This window comes from Symphalangus syndactylus, chromosome 6 (genome assembly GCF_028878055.3).
Source record: "Symphalangus syndactylus isolate Jambi chromosome 6, NHGRI_mSymSyn1-v2.1_pri, whole genome shotgun sequence".
Classification (NCBI taxonomy): domain Eukaryota; kingdom Metazoa; phylum Chordata; class Mammalia; order Primates; family Hylobatidae; genus Symphalangus; species Symphalangus syndactylus.
In genome coordinates this window covers 118757294-118772261 of record NC_072428.2, presented here as the reverse complement: position 1 = coordinate 118772261, position 14968 = coordinate 118757294, and the positions used below count along the sequence as shown (strand labels likewise).

Genomic DNA, 14968 nt, shown 5'->3' with positions numbered 1-14968 from the left:
CCCTTCCAAGCCTTCCCAGTTCATCTACACTCAGTCTCCCTGCTCCACCTTTCATCAAGGGTTGCAAACTCAAATGCCCTTATGGACGTAGAGAGCAGTGAAAGGAAGCAGGCCAGGAGAGGACCATATTGAACTAGGAGAACATTCCCCATCCAGAGTTCCAGCTGATTATTGCCTTTGAGGAATGTAACAGTGTTTTCATATTTGCCAGTTTTTTGGAAGAAGCTGGAAACCAGGTATGTGACATCTCCCATCTCCTAATCTCAAAACATTGACAATTTCAAGAGGGAATAGAACTGCACAGGCCTGTGAAGGCAAAAGGTGCACACCTTTATTAATGATTGAAAACTAAAGAAAAAGGAGCACTACATAATCACTGTACTCTAGTTGGTGATGCTTAAGAGGATGCAGGTGAACAATTCTAAAACCACTGTACCTGTGTACATATAGAACATCAGGGAGGATGAAGAGTAACTTTATGATAGAGGAAGCTATCACTACCTCAGTCAGAAACGGTGATAAATCAGGTTAATAGTATGCACCCCTGATAGATACGATGTAGTGGGAATGATGCTTCACCTCTGTGGTCTTCCATACAAAAACCATGAGAAACAGGCGGGGCACAGTGGTTCACACCTGTAATCTCAGCTGTTTGGGAGGCCACGGTGGGAAGATCACTTGAGGCCAGGAGTTTGAGACCAGCCTGGGCAATATATCGAGGCCAGGTCTCTTAAATAAATAAATAAATAAATAAATAAATAAATAAATAAATAAATAAATAAATAAATAAAATTTTAAAAAGCCAGGTGTGGTGGTGGTGGTGTGCACCTGTAGTTCCAGCTATGTGGGAGGATCATCTGAGTCCAGGAGTTCAAGGTTGCACCATGACACTCCAGCCTGGGCAACAGAGCAAAGACCCTATCTCTAAAAACAAATGAGAAATACATCAGATAAGCCCAAACTGGGGGACATGCTTTAAAAAATGGCCAGTATTCCTCAAAACCATCAAGACCAAAAACAAAAGTCTAAGAAACTGTCATAGACCAGAGGAGTCTAAGGAGACGTGACAAGTGAATGTAATGTGATATCTTGGATAGTATCCTGGAACAGAAAAAGGCTATCCGAAAAACTCATGAAATCCAAATGAAGTTGAGTTCATAGTAATTGTCCACATGGTTTCATTATTGTCACAAGTGTGCCATAGTAATGTAAGATGTTAACAACCGGAGAAACTGTGGGTCCATAGGAACTCTATTAGGAATTTTCCATAAATCTAAAACCATTCTAAAATTGTTTATTTAAAAAAATCTGTACAGGCCACTTAACCATGTGAAAAGCTACTCAGCCTTGCTGATAATGAGACGTAGCACTGAGATACTATCTCACCTGTCAGGTTGGCAAAAATCCAAACAGTGACAATATATTCTGTGGACGAGGCTGTGGGGCAAGGTATCCTTGAACATTTATGGGGGTTTAATCGATTTTGTGTTTCTGTAAACGAAGCCCTGAGGCTGGGTAATTTATACAGAAAAAGGTTTATTTGGCTCACAGTTGTGATGGCTGGGCATCAAGATTGGCCGTATGCACCTGGTAAGGGCCTGGGGCAGCTTCCACTCAATGGCTGAAGGCAGAAAGTGGGCTGGAGTGGGCAGAGATGACACAGAGGAAGTGAGAGGGGGTAGGTGCTGGGCTCTTTAACAACCAGCTCTGGGGGGACTAAGAGTGAGAATTCACTGTCCCCACCTCGGGGGACAATATAATAAATATATTAAATATATCAGGATGATTTGCATGCATTGCCCTGATATATTTAATAGCACAGGAATATACACAAGAGAGTGACAGATTTGAATGGTCCCAAATGCAGCTGCAATACTAGCCTGCCCTTTTTCACCATTTCTTATGGGAAAACTGATTCTGACAGTTTTCCAGACTGTGCACACATTTAAAATTCCACACCCTTGCTTCAGCCAGCTTCCTCCTGGAAAGCAAAGCCAGCCAGGTGAGTGTTTATGAAGGCCCAACTGACTCATCAGCCCAGAAGCCAGGTCCTCCCAGTGCCAATGGTCGCAAGCTGGGGGCAAGTGCCTGGGGAGTGGGCCAGCTGGCATCCGAAACAGGGCCTGGTGGAGCAGCATTGGGAGCAACTGGTAGTAGAAAAAGGAAAGAAACAGCTGAGTCTGTTTTTAACATTTATTAATCCAAAAATACATAAAAATTATTTCTACTCCAGGTTCTTGGACTCTCAAGAAGGGGGGTACCTGCCAGCCTTGAGCATCTGATATGATGCCTAAGTGCTCACTCATATTATCTCAGAGGACAGGGAGATGAGGAAGTGAGGCTCAAACCAGGGAAATCAGGGCCATGCCCTGCAGAGGCCCTGTGCGGGGACTTGGCCCACAACACTCTGGCTTTTTTTGCCAGAGGAAATGGGGCAATCACAAGAGTGGGCCACGCTTAGGCAATTCCTCCTATACAGCTAGGCCCCAGAGTTGGGGGAGTTCCTTCCCTGCTCATGGCTGAATTTCTCGAGAGCCAGGCTGACAAGACCAGAGACAGCCCAGGAGAGAAAGGCCTGGGAAGGCAGGGGCTCGGGCCTTTGGCCCAAATCCACTTCCAGGAAACCCAGAGGTAGGACTCTGCAGCCAGCCAGGTGCTCACCGGGGCTGTCACATCTCCACATCAGTCCGCACCGCCACCCAGGAAGCCAGGGCCAGGCACCATCTGCAGCCTTGTTATTGCATGCCAGCTGGGTGCATAGGCCAGGGCCCCTGGCCAACACCAAGGCCTGCCCCAGGAGGGGCCTGGGCCACAGGCTGCAACCGCTGCTGAGACTGCCAGATGTGATGGAGCTCCTTGAATTGCTCTACCATGCGGTCTTTGAGGTCTGGGTTTGAGATCTGTAGCCGGATACTATCAGCTGACCAAGACAGCTCCCCTGAAAACATCTCCAGCAGCAGTCGAGCTGCTACAGGCACTACCTGGGAGGCAAAGAGATGAGACAGGGAGACCCACGGCAGGGCTGCCAGATCCAGCTGTGCATGAGGGCAGCCATCGAGGGTGAGTAATAGACTGCATTCTCCGGCCCTGAGCCTTGATGGTCTCTGGCGGCCAAGTTCACACTGCTCAGGGAGCTCTGAGCCTCCAGCCTGGGGCAAGGGCCTAGCCCCAGGATTCCCCAGTGTTCAAGCCAAGGCCGACTTTGGGGCAGGGGAGATGTACCTGTACAGTAATGAGCTTCTTCTCTCGGGGTTTGCGGTCAGGCCATTCTTCCCCGAAGCAGAAGAAGATCTCGAAGGGTGGTGGGGTGTTGGTCTGGCCCTTCTGGAACAGGATGAGCTCTGCATCAAAATCAAGGTGCCTAGTCAGAGGCTGGAACCACGCCCCTGGGCAAGAGGCGGCCAGGAGGATCACAGCTTTGGGCCCTCACCATTGAGAAAATGCTCCAGGCTGAAAAGCTTGGTCTTGACCTCCCGCTGGATGGGGTTGGGGCATGAGTCATGGGCTGAGGCACAAGGCCCGCTCCAGAACACCTTGCACTGACACAGGCGGATGGCATAAAGGTCCTGGCCTTGTAGCTGGAGGATGAGCCCGCGGTCCAGGACATCCAGCAGCTGGTTCGTGTAGAAGCGCTGCTTGTCGCTGGGGATGTCCTCAGGGCTGGGGAAGCGCACTTGTTCCAGGCTTATGGGGCCGAAGAGTTCCACCTGCTCCTGGGTGGCCTCTAGCTGGCTGTAGAAGAGCCGGCAGCCATGGGGGTTGCTGATGGTGAGGGCCCGGGGTGGCCGCCCCCGGTACTGAAACTTGATCTCCAGGTCGGTCACTGTGGGGTAGAAGGCAGGCCCATCCCGTCCTTGAGCCCCACGCCTCCTATTCTGCAGCCCAGTGGCCAGGCCCAGCCCAATCCGCTCTCCCATTTTCCCCACCCAAGGGAGTCCAGCACCCTCCACCCTCCTTGCCAATCCTACCCCAATTCCCCAGCACTGCTTCCCCGTGCCCAGCCATGGGTCCTTACGAGGCAGCATGTGGGGGCTGATCAACAGGTCTGGCAGGAGCTGTTCGCCTGCAGGGGGCAAGCTGGCAGCCAGGGGCCCAGGCTCCAGGACCTCAGGGAGAAGCTCCCTGAAGCCAGCAGGGTTGCCAGGGGGAGGAGCCAGGGGGCTGGGGTCCGGAGCAGGGGGACCCAGCACCACGGGCGGCTGCAGAGTGGGCGGCTGCAGAGTGGGCGGCCACTTGACATCCTCTTTGAGTAAAGAATAGGGTGCCATGTGGGGGCCGGACTGCACTGCATCTACAGAGAGTGCGTGTGGACAGCTGTCAGTGCCACCTCCACAAACTGCCTCCCTGGCCCACCTACTCCCAGCCCTGGGCCACCCCAGCCTCCCATCAGCCCCTTCCTAGGTACCTATGGTACCTGTAGCTTCTCTGTATACTAGACCCCCAACCACCACCTCCCAGCCGCACCTGTGAGGCTCAGGCTTGGCAACATCCTCTGCAGCTGAAGGGACGCCACCGGCAAGGGAGGGAAGAGATGGGAGAGAAAGGAGGACAGGTTATTCCACTGACCTGGGGCTGGGGAAATAACAGGCAAGAACCATGAGGCAACTCCCCTAGCCTCAGTTTAGCTCAGGCAAGACACTGCCTCCGGTCCCAGCTCATCCATCCCAGGCAGGTCAGAAAAGCCCTTTGCCTCACTTTCCTCATTTGCTTTCTGCGGGGAATCAGACCTACCAAGCCCCAACTGCTGCGTGGGTCACACATGCAGGGTAATGACAACGCCCTGGGGAAGGAGCAGGTGGGGACTGTGCTCCTATCATTCAGAATCCCAGGAGAAGAAACAAGGAGAAGAACCATTGAGAGGGCCATGGGGCTCCAGGGGAGCGGGGCTGTGGAAACCTAAGGCCGATGGGGACAGCAGAGAGCTCGTCCAGGGCTCCACCTGCCTCCCCGCCCCACACTCACCTCTTCCTCTTCCTCCTCCTCCTCCTCTCCTGCACCAAAAGAGTAATCCTCAGGGGGCTGGGAGTCTGCACAGCAGGGAGAGAAAAGCAGGGCAGTAAAGGAGTCAACGTCAGAGGAGGAGCAAGGTCCCCCAAGAGGCTGCCTGTAGCTCCTGTGCAGCTTCTGCCCTCCCCAAAGCTGCCCCAACACAGGGCGAGGTGGAGGGCACGGCCACCAGGATTGGGAAAGACCTCCCCAACTCCATGGGCCATGAGACCTAGGCTGCAGCCAGAAGCCAACACGAGGGCAATGATAAGTAAGAAGCACCCAGGTCCCTGACTGCACACCAAGCCATTCCTGATTTGCCAGTGACCCATCCCAGTCACTCCTGGAAGCCCTGGGTGTCATGACCTAGCGGGAGCCCCCGCATCATGTCCTAGACCACTGCCTGCTAGAGGGGCCCTTGGCCTGCCTGCACCCGGGAGCTCATGGCTGGGGGCCAGGACATTGCACAGCCTCCCAGGTGGCCCACAGAGGGCTAGGCCTGATACCTGTGGGAGCGGGGCCATTGGAGCAGACCTCGTAAATCTTGTAGGGTTGAGGTGGCATGTCCCGGGGCCCGTCGTAGATGAGGCGGAAGTCTCGGCTCTTGTTAAGGGCGCAGCGCAGGTTGGCCTTCCACTTGGCCGGATCAGCTTCATCCACGCCTTCGGTGTATTTCCCTGTCTCCTTGGCCCAGGCCTGGGGCAGGAAGAGATAGCCGACCACAGAGAACCTCGTCCCCACCACAGCCCCAGTCTGCCTCCTGTCCTATAGGAGACCCTACTGTGTGGGGAGAACTTCAGCTACGGGCTGAGCCTCGCTGAGCCCCAGACCTGGTTTGCAGCGTGGGAGTCTGCCACAGTCCTGCCCCAGCCCTCAGGCTGCCAGCAAGCTACATGAAATCTAGGGGCTATAAGATGCATCCATAGTCCCTGCTCCTGGGAGGGTGAATCAGTGTGATCTCTAAGGAGGACAGCGTGGGGGATAAGGGTGAGCACCCTGGAGCCAGGCTGGGTTTGAATCTGGAAGTGCCCCCCGCCAGCTGTGTGCCAGGCCACGTCACTGCCTCCCTTTGTCTTGATCTCCTCACAGTTGCCCACCTCATGGAGTAGCAGCGAAGACTCAAGGGGTTGATGTTGGCTGGGCACAGTGGCTCACACCTGTAATCCCAACATTTTGGGAGGCCAAGGTGGGAGGACTGCTTGAGCCCAGGAGTTGGAGACCAGCCTAGGCAACATAACGAGACTCCTGTCTACAAAAAATTAGCTGGGCATAGTGGTGGGTGCCTGTGGTCCCAGCTACTCAGGAGGCTGCGGTGGGAGGATTGCTTGAGTGGGGGAGTTCGAGGCTGCAGTGAGCCGTGATTATGCTCTGCACTCCAGCCTGGACGACGACAGAGTGATACCCTATCGCAAAAAAGATGAAGGGAGTTGATGTCCGTAAAGCACTCAGAGCTAAACCTGCACGTAGGACAGGCTTGAGACACTGGAGCTGTTGGTATTATTTTGAATGGCAATTAGGTGAGGTGAGGGTTACCAACGTTTCTTTCTACCTTTTAACCCAGCTATTTGATTTCTAGGAATTCATCCTAAATATCATAGAAGCATTCACACAAAATATTGCACATACAAAGTTATTTGCAGCAGTACTGTGTGTAGAAGATGACCCAAAACAGCCAATGCAACATCCATCAATGAGGGGCTGGTGAAATTACGGCCAACCCATTGAATGAAAAATACTGGGCAGCACAAAAAAAGAAAAAGCAGGAAACTATTTATAAGCTGACATGTAGCAATCGTCAAGAAGTATTAAGTCTAGACAAATATGCAGATATCTAGCATTTCTTATGAAAAGTAGAGGAAAGAATAGTGCATATTTGCTTATATGTGCATAAAAATCTCTCAGGAAGGCTGAACAAGAAAATGACAACACGGCTGCCTCTAGGGAAAGGCTAGGGAGGGGAGTGGGTGGTGATGAACCAGGGAAGGAGGGAGCCTTTTTGCTCTAAACCATTCTATGCCTTTTAATGTTGAATTTTGTGACTGTATTACCTATACAAAAATAAGAAATGGATTAGCAAAAGAATTTTGGAAAGGTCAGGATCAAGCCCAAAAACTAAGAAAATATGTATCCAAAGTTTTAAAAAATAAGCATTGCCTTTGAACCCAGCAATTTTCAATTCTAGGAAATCAACCCCCAAAATAATTGAGGATGAAAAAAAGGGAAGCATTAAGACAGGCTACATGACAATGTGGTTTTTAAGTTCAGGTTTTAAAAGCAACCTCAAGTATCCAAAAATCAAGACTCAGTGACCAAATTGTGCTAAACCATTCCAGTGGAAATTCTACAGTCACGAAAAGTGATGTGGACGTACGTTGGAAAGGAAAGCTGATCCTGATATTGGGTGAAAAAAATCCAGGTTATAAATCAAGATATATCACTTCATTCCAATTTTGCATTCCATATACACACATGTGCAAAAAAACTAAAATGTAAGCAAAAACTATTATGCTAGGTACGTCCTAGCATTAAGATTACTGGAGAGAGCACAGTGGCTTGAGCCCGTGATACCAGCTACTCAGGAGGCTGAGGTGGGAGGATCACTCGAGCCCATGAGCTTGAGACCAGCCTGGGGAACAAAGCGAGACCTCATCTTTACAAATATCAAAATCAAAAAATTAGGCTGGGCATGGTGGCTCATGCCTGTAATCCCAGCACTTTGGGAGGCTGAGGCAGGTGGATCATGAGGTCAGGAGTTCAAGACCAGCCTGGCCAAGATGGTGAAACCCTGTCTTTACCAAAAATACTGAAAAAAAAAAAAATTAGCCAGGCATGGTGGCAGGCGCCTGTAATCCTAGCTACTCGGGAGGCTGAGGCAGGAGAATTGCTTGAACCCAGGTGGCAGAGGTTGCAGTGAGCTGAGATTGTGCCATTGCACTCCAGCCAGGGTGACAAAGCAAGACTCCGTCTCAAAAAAATAAAAAAAAAAAATTAGCTGGGCATGGTGGCATGTACCTGTAGTCACAGCTACTCAGGAAGCTGAGACTGGAGGATCACTTGAGCTGAGTTGGAGGTTGCAGTGGGCTATGACTGCACCACTGCTCACCAGTGATGCAACACTAGGCAACAGAGCAACACCTCATCTCTTAAAAAAAAAAAAAAAGTATATATGTACAGTTGTAATATGTCAATTAAAAGAAAAAGATTGGGCCGGGCAAGGTGGGTCACACCTGTAATCCCAGCATTCTGGGAGGCTGCGGTGGGCAGATTGCTTGAGTCCAGGAGTTTGAGACCAGCCTGGGCAACATGGCAAAGTCTCTACTAAAAGTACAAAAAATTAGCCAGGTGTGGTGGCAGGCACCTGTAATCCCAGCTACTCAGGAGGCTGAGATGGGAGACTCACCTGAGCCTGGGAGGTCGAGGCTGCAGTGAGCTGAGATCGCACCACTGCACTCCAGCCTGGGTGACAGAGTGAGACCCTGTCTCAAAAAAAAAAAAAAAAAAAAAATTGGAACCTGGTCAACAGTGTGAGGCCCTGTCTCTAAAAAAAAAAAAAAATAGAAAATTAAAAAATTAAAAGATTGATGATGTATCTGAATCTTATATTAAAAATAGTTTGTTCCCAACACAAAGAAATGACAAATGTTTGAGATTATGGATATGCTAAGTACCTGATCTGATCACTGTACTTATCAAATCATCACTATGTACCCCATAAATATATATTAATTTTAAAATGAAATTTTTAGAAAGATAATGGATGATTGTTGGCTTCCTTTAGCATATGTGTGCACTGAACAAGTCCTCATGAGTAATACGAGTGAGACGAGCAAAGGGTGAGTAGGACGAGTTATGGGAAGGCCTTCTGGGGACCCTCAGTCCCCACATTGCTCTAGGGTGCAGATTAGAAAAGATGTGCCCAAGGCCGGGCATGATGGCTCATGCCTGTAATCCCAGCTACTCAGGAGGCTGAGGCAGAAGAATCGCTTGAACCCAGGAGGCAGAGGTTGCAGTGAGCTGAGATTGTGCCACTGCACTCCGGCCTGGGCTACAGAGTGAGACTCTGTCTTAAAAACAAAAAAAAAAGGAAAAAGATGTGCCCTGTGGCTACGTCTGCATCCCCTTAGTCCGGGCCTGACATCAGCAGCAGCAGGGTAGCTGGGCAGGTGGCCAGCCTTGAGGAGCTGCCTGTGTGTGTTATGTGCACTCCTCTTCTGGGGACAGGGTGCCCTGGAGGTCCAGCCAACCTCCTCGCCGGGGCTTACCTTGAAGATGGTGTTATCTCCGTCCTGGCTGGGACCATGCCTCGTGGCATGCCTCCAGGGGATGCAGAATAATTTCTTTTCCCCGTTGACCCATTGAAGCCCTGGGTACTGGCAGCTGTTCACCTGGGCCACCAGCCAGGGCTTCAGCCGCACGCGGCGGGGTGGGGTGGGAGCCACTGGTATGGACTGGTTCATGGCAGAGGGGTCTGCAGGAGAAAGCCAGAGGGGAGCCTCAGCAGGTCTGCAGGTGGATGGGGACAGGTGCTCAGAAGTCAAGCTATGGACCACAGGAGATGGTCTCTCCAGTCCATCTAGGTATTTAAGGCCAATTCTCTTTTCCAAGCATCAGCTTTCTTGTCTAGTGTCATGGAATTTTGTGTTTGGAGGAAGGAAAGGAGAGTTACGAGTTAGTGAATGCTGAGGGCGCAGCCCCAGGTGCCCTTTACTGGGCGGAGGCATCCATTCTCCAACTGCTAACAGCAGCGAGCAGCCCATTGGCCAGAGAACTGCCTTCCACTACTCACACCACAGGTTAGGCCCACCCCTCGCTCTTGCGGGGCAGCTCACAGCCAGTGACTGCCTGACACCAAAAGCCTGGCTGTCTTGTCTCATGCTGGCTACCTGGGGCAGCGAGCGCTCTGTGGGATCAGCCTGAAGCCAGCCCCCCGCTCAGTCTACATCCCTGGTTCGATTTTTCCCTGCCCAAGTTTTCTCATCCTCCGTCCCCTGAGAGTTCCCTCCGGAGATGCTCTCAACAAGAATCTCATCTGGAGCTCCCAAGGACACCTGCCCTCGGAGGAAAGCAGAACATGTGAATAGATGGTGGGTTTCCACACCCGGCTCTCAGAGCTACCTTTCTTCCTCAGTTTCCCTCAGGGAGGAAGTTCCCCAACTGCAACTTCTTTAGAGAAATCCCATCAACCTACCTCCAATGACAGCAGCCACCAAACAGATGTTACCTCTCTAGGGCCATACATCTAGGTTCTTGGTCCTACCCCTTCTCCTCCCACTGGACACACATTCGGGTAGCACTTAGGAAGGCCCTAACGCCTGCCGGAGCCTGTTAGGAAGGCTGCAGGAAACAGAAGCCACAGCTCTAACCGCTACCTACCCAGGGGCACGAGCCCCGCCTCCCAGGCCACAGCTTCACTGCCTCCCTGGTTAGGCCAGAGGGACCCTGCCTCCTCCCCTCCACCTGCCCAACTCCGTCTCCAGCCCAGAACCGGAAACTCTCCACAGTCCTGAGCCCCCTTCCGTCCCTCTCTCCTCCCCTTACCCATGCCCTTGGCCCTTCACTTGAGACCCCTAGGTGGAAGACAGAAAGGACTGGGTCATTATACAGCACAGCCCATCAGAAGTGAATGTGTCTCTCAGCAAGTAAGGAGCAAAGGTTCGAGCTGAACTCCCTGTGTCTGGGCCTGCTTGGGCCTTGCAGCATGGAGCCTCAGCTTCCCCTGAAATTCCCTGCCCAGTATCTTTTGGGGTTATACCTGCCTAGTGCCACCTCTGAGCTGCTATTGTCTCATATTGCAGGCCTCCCTCAGAGCCCAGCTCTGCTGCCACCAACCCAGGAGAGGTAAGGCCGGCCCTTGCCTGGCCCAGGGGCTGGGACAGGGAGATGTTCAGAACGTTCCAGCCCTGCCCTGGCCTCAGAACACCGGGGCTCAGTTCCGCTTTCTGCCCCAGCCTCCACCCAGTCCCAGGGGAAACGAAAGTGGCTAGACCGGGACAACTCAGAAACCAGACTCACTGTGGGCTGAGGGAGGGAGCCGAGTGGCTCCCCCAGACCAAATTTCCAACCTCCCACCCAGAGCTGTTCCCCGCACCCCAAACTTGCAGGCAGTCTTTGTGTATTTAGTGTGGCTTATAACATGGGCGTGCACCCACCCATATTTGTATCTGTAGACCCCTGAGAAGCCTTGGCCCTAGAATAGAGGGGTGCCAGTCACCAGCAGCACACAATTCTGGCCAAGCGAGGATGGACAGAGGAAGCTCTGTCTGCACAGAATCGGGGAGAGCTTCCCTGATGGCACCCTGGGCTGAGGCCGTGCAGGCGCTGGTGCCTTTGGGGAGATTAGAGGGTCTGGCTGCCTGCCCCCTGCTGTCAGTCCAGCAGTCTGGCCCTACCCAACACAGCTGTTTAATACAGAGCAAGGTTTTGAAATGACAACTCCGACCTCAGTGTCAGAGGGCCGCGTCCATACAGGCAGCTTAGGGAGGGGTGTGGAGAAGGAGCTCCCGTGACAAGCCCGGCTGTGATGAGCCACAGTCTGTCCACCACGCCACAGAAGGGACTCAGCCTCAAGGCTTTTGCCTGCAGCTAGGTCCACACGAGCTCTAACCTGAACAGCATCCATCCTCCCAGAAGCTCCCTCCTGCCCAGAAAAGGGCTAGGTCTGATTCAGACCACCCCGATCAAGGCCCATGACTTTGGAAGTTCGGCGTCAGAACAGGTCTGCCTGCCAGGCTCCGGAGGCTCTGGGTGAAATGGATGGAGCCCTAGACCTAAGCCAACGGACCTGAGCCCCGAAAGTGGGGAAATCCAACAGCCTGAGGAAGCCCCTACAAGTGTGTGAGGCAGCGAAGCATCCAGTGGGCAGCCCTAGAGGACCTGCCAAGGTGGGGCAAGCCCACAGCTCACCCCAAGGCCCTGCTGGAGTCCCAGGAGACGATGCCCCCACCACCACCCAGGAGCTGCAATTCATGGGCACCAGGGAGCCACTAGGGGAGGAAGTGCCACAGCAGTCCTAGTAAGAGTGGCCAGACAGCAGGCGCCCTGCTGCTCCCTCCCAGGGTTGGTCTGGGTCACATGTCTCCTTGCAAACCCACACCCAGCTCAGGGAGAGGACAAGGGGTTCCCTGTACAGGCCATGACCCCAAATCCCACCCCTCTGGGTGAGCTGCCCACACCCTAGGCCCTGCTGCCCACCTGGTCCAGACAGGCTGAGGCTCTGGGGCAAAAGGTGCCCAGAAAGAAGCTTCTTTCGGCTTCCTCCCAGGGTCAAGGTAGGGGAAGACCAGGGTACAGGGGAAAAACCCCAAAGTAGGGCCTTTAGATAAAAAGGGGTGATTTCCCAGTGCTTCCCTAGACTCTTGGAACCCCTCAGCCCCAGCACCCCAGGCCCCATAACTACTGGGGGTGGGGGCAGGAAGGGGAGGTCTTGCCAGAGGGCCTCCTGAGGGGCTACAGTTTCCTACATCGATACAGCCGAGCCCTCTCTGGTTCTGGTCACTTATCCCCATTCTGGGCCCTCGAGGAGCCCAGGCCCAGCCCAGTCCTCCGCCCCTGCTCCCCCCTCCCCTCCGCCCCCACCCCTCCCGTGTGCTCCGCTGGGGCACACCCCCTGGGCCAGCCCGCGGAGCCACCCCCACCTCCAGGGTCGGCCTGTGGACCTCTCCTCCTGCTGCTGGAGGAGCAGCACCCCGGTCCTCGCCCTGCTGTGTTCAGCGTGGCCGCGAGGCTGGGAAAGTCCCCCACTCCGGCCTCTGCCCCCAGGTACCCGCTCCCGCACCTCCCGGGGTCCGGAGACAACCATCTCCCCACGCTAGCCTCACTTTTCCTCCATGTTTAGCCTCTTCATTGTTGCCGTCTTAAGTTCTGGGACAGGACCTAAGGAAACCAGCCCAGGAACTATTGCGCCCCATCCTTTTCCGCTGCTCGGGGGACCAGAGTCTACCATTCCCGGCCGCGAGCCCAGGGACGGAGCCTCTACCTGACACCATCTTCCCCCAAACTCTTGCACAGTTCCTGCCATTGGCCTGAAGATCCCGGAGGATGAACGCTTTAACCTCAACCTCTTTTCCGAAAGGGTGAGGGTGGCCCGGCAAGAGTGAGGGCGAGTGCATCGAAAGTAAGGATCGGGCCTCGCTCCTCTGTGGCCCAAGCCAGCCTCCAGCGGGGCGCCCGGGAGCCCCCATTCTGGGCGATGGCGAGGGGGAGGAAGAGCAGTAGAGCCGGGCGCCCCCCCGCAGCGGTGCCTACTCCGCCGCCTGGGTCACGGGGCTCCCCGGGCGCCAGCACCCCAAACTGATTGGGGCGTGGGAGGCGCCTTGGAAGTTCCAGGCCGGCGGGGCGCACCCTGCTGTAGGCACCCACCCGAGCTCGGTCTCCAGGAGCAGCTGGACGCGGACCCCGCCCTACTCCAGTCTTCATCCCGCCGCCCGCAGGTGCCTGGGGGTCGCGGGCCCCAGTCTAGGCCTAGGCTTGGGGGCAGTAGCCAGTACCGCTCCCGCCACCCTCGGGGCGCGCGGGGAGGGACTTAGAGAGGAGAGCGCGGCGGCCGGGACCCACCTGTCTGCGGTGCGCCTGCGTGGCTGCGCCCAGGGGCACCGGCCGGGCGGCGGGACCAAGCTGAGCTCTGCCCAGGCTGCGCCTCCCGCCGGTCCGCCAACCTGCCGGGCACTTCCGCGTCTTGCCGCCCCCGCCCCTGGGCAGCTGCTGCCGAGCTCCGGGCGCGGGCAGTGCCCCGCCCCGCCCCGCGAATCCACTACGGGCCCCGCACTGACCTGACAACTGCAGATCCGGGCTGAGCCTCGGGCGAGGCCCAGGGCCTCCAGGGAGATGCCAGACAGCGCGGTGCCCTAGACTGGCCACTGGCTCTTTTGGCAATCTGGAACCGCAAAACTGTCATTTGACAGCCCCGTACCTCCCGCTGCAGTGCTCGATTGGGCCCTGGGAGAGGGTGGGGTGTTTCCCCACTCTGGTCCTCCGGGGCTACACACAAACGAGGGCGCAGTGTGGCCGACCCACAGCCCCAGGCCCTCCTCTCGCGTGCCTGCACCCCTGGGGAGGGTGGCTGTCGCCCTAGAGCACAGTCGCTGCCCCCAGGATCCAGACACCCCTTCCAGATGTGCTTGCAGGCGGGAATCCTCTAGACACTCTGTGCCTTTCTCATCCTCAACCCCTGTACCTGTCTCGCCCCAGCTCCCCTCCTAAGTCGCCTTCCAGTCATCCCAGGGGCAGCGGCGTGGTCGCCTGTCCCACCTCCTCTCACTACTACCCTGACCGTCCACCTGTGGTTCTGAACCGTTTTCGAATCCATAAAGAACCTCACCCCAGGGCCTCCACCTTCACACCTCCTGTTCCTTCTCCTGGAATGTTCTTTGCTTGGTAACTCTTGCTCTTCAAAATTTCTGTTTCTGAAATTTTCAGCATCACCCTCTCTGGAAAGTCTGTCTTGACTTCCCCTCCCAGGTGAGGTTCCAGGGTGCAAATAGCTTCCTGGTTGATTTTGCTTACGATTTTGTTATGGATTGCCAGGGGTTTGGTCTAGGTCTGGCTGCTCACCACACAGAAAGCCTATCACTGAGACAGTGAGTATTGCCAGGGAAGAAGGCTTTATTCTGGTGACATCAGCCAGTGAGCTGTTGAGACGGGAGACAAACCTCCAATCCATCCCTCCCCTTGACTAAAGTTAGGGGCATATATAGCAGGGAAGGAAAACAGGAGGGACAAGGAAGAGGAATTGTTCAACAGGCAGCAGGTGTACTGATGTAAGTGTCTCAAGCTTCAGTTCTATGAGTATCTGGCTTTTTGGAAAATTCAGTGGGTTTCAGTTTTGATGTCTGATTTCCACTCGAATCAGCTTACTCAGGAACCTCCCTCCTATCTTTTCATTGTTCATTTTCTTTTCTTTTCTTTTTTGATATGGAGTCTTGCTCTGTCACCCGGGCTGGAGTGCAGCAGTGCGATCTCAGCTCACTGCAACCACTGCCTGCCC

The 14968-nt window shown here is 54.3% G+C and overlaps 1 protein-coding gene across 7 annotated transcripts; it reads right to left on the bottom strand.

Annotated features, from left to right (window-relative positions):
* Positions 1-2179: 2179 nt before the first annotated feature.
* IRF5 (interferon regulatory factor 5) lies at positions 2180-14449 on the bottom strand. 7 transcript variants are annotated; one of them, XM_063641615.1, is made up of 10 exons: positions 14303-14449; positions 13755-13858; positions 9249-9454; positions 5493-5682; positions 4963-5027; positions 4465-4498; positions 4016-4291; positions 3431-3823; positions 3223-3341; positions 2180-2981 (listed from the first exon to the last, which is right to left on the bottom strand). In XM_063641615.1, exons 1-10 carry the CDS (start codon positions 14401-14403, stop codon positions 2736-2738), a joined length of 1734 nt encoding a protein of 577 aa, XP_063497685.1. In that variant the 5' UTR covers positions 14404-14449; the 3' UTR covers positions 2180-2735. The 7 variants fall into 7 exon arrangements, with proteins under 7 accessions (XP_063497685.1, XP_055139925.1, XP_055139920.1 ...); XM_055283950.2 differs by lacking the exon at positions 13755-13858 and having other exon boundaries at positions 14303-14415; XM_055283945.2 differs by lacking the exons at positions 13755-13858; positions 14303-14449 and adding an exon at positions 13540-13710.
* Between the last annotated feature and the right edge of the window lie 519 nt (positions 14450-14968).

Coding starts and splice junctions, on each gene's coding strand:
- IRF5 (XM_063641615.1), bottom strand. CDS start 14,403: ATGCTGAAAATTTCAGAAACAGAAATTTTGAAGAGCAAGAGTTACCAA. Junction 13,859..14,302: donor GTGAAGGTGGAGGCCCTGGG/GTGAGGTTCTTT, acceptor TTGCGGTTCCAG/ATTGCCAAAAGAGCCAGTGG. Junction 9,455..13,754: donor CCCGGATCTGCAGTTGTCAG/GTCAGTGCGGGG, acceptor TTTCTCCTGCAG/ACCCCTCTGCCATGAACCAG.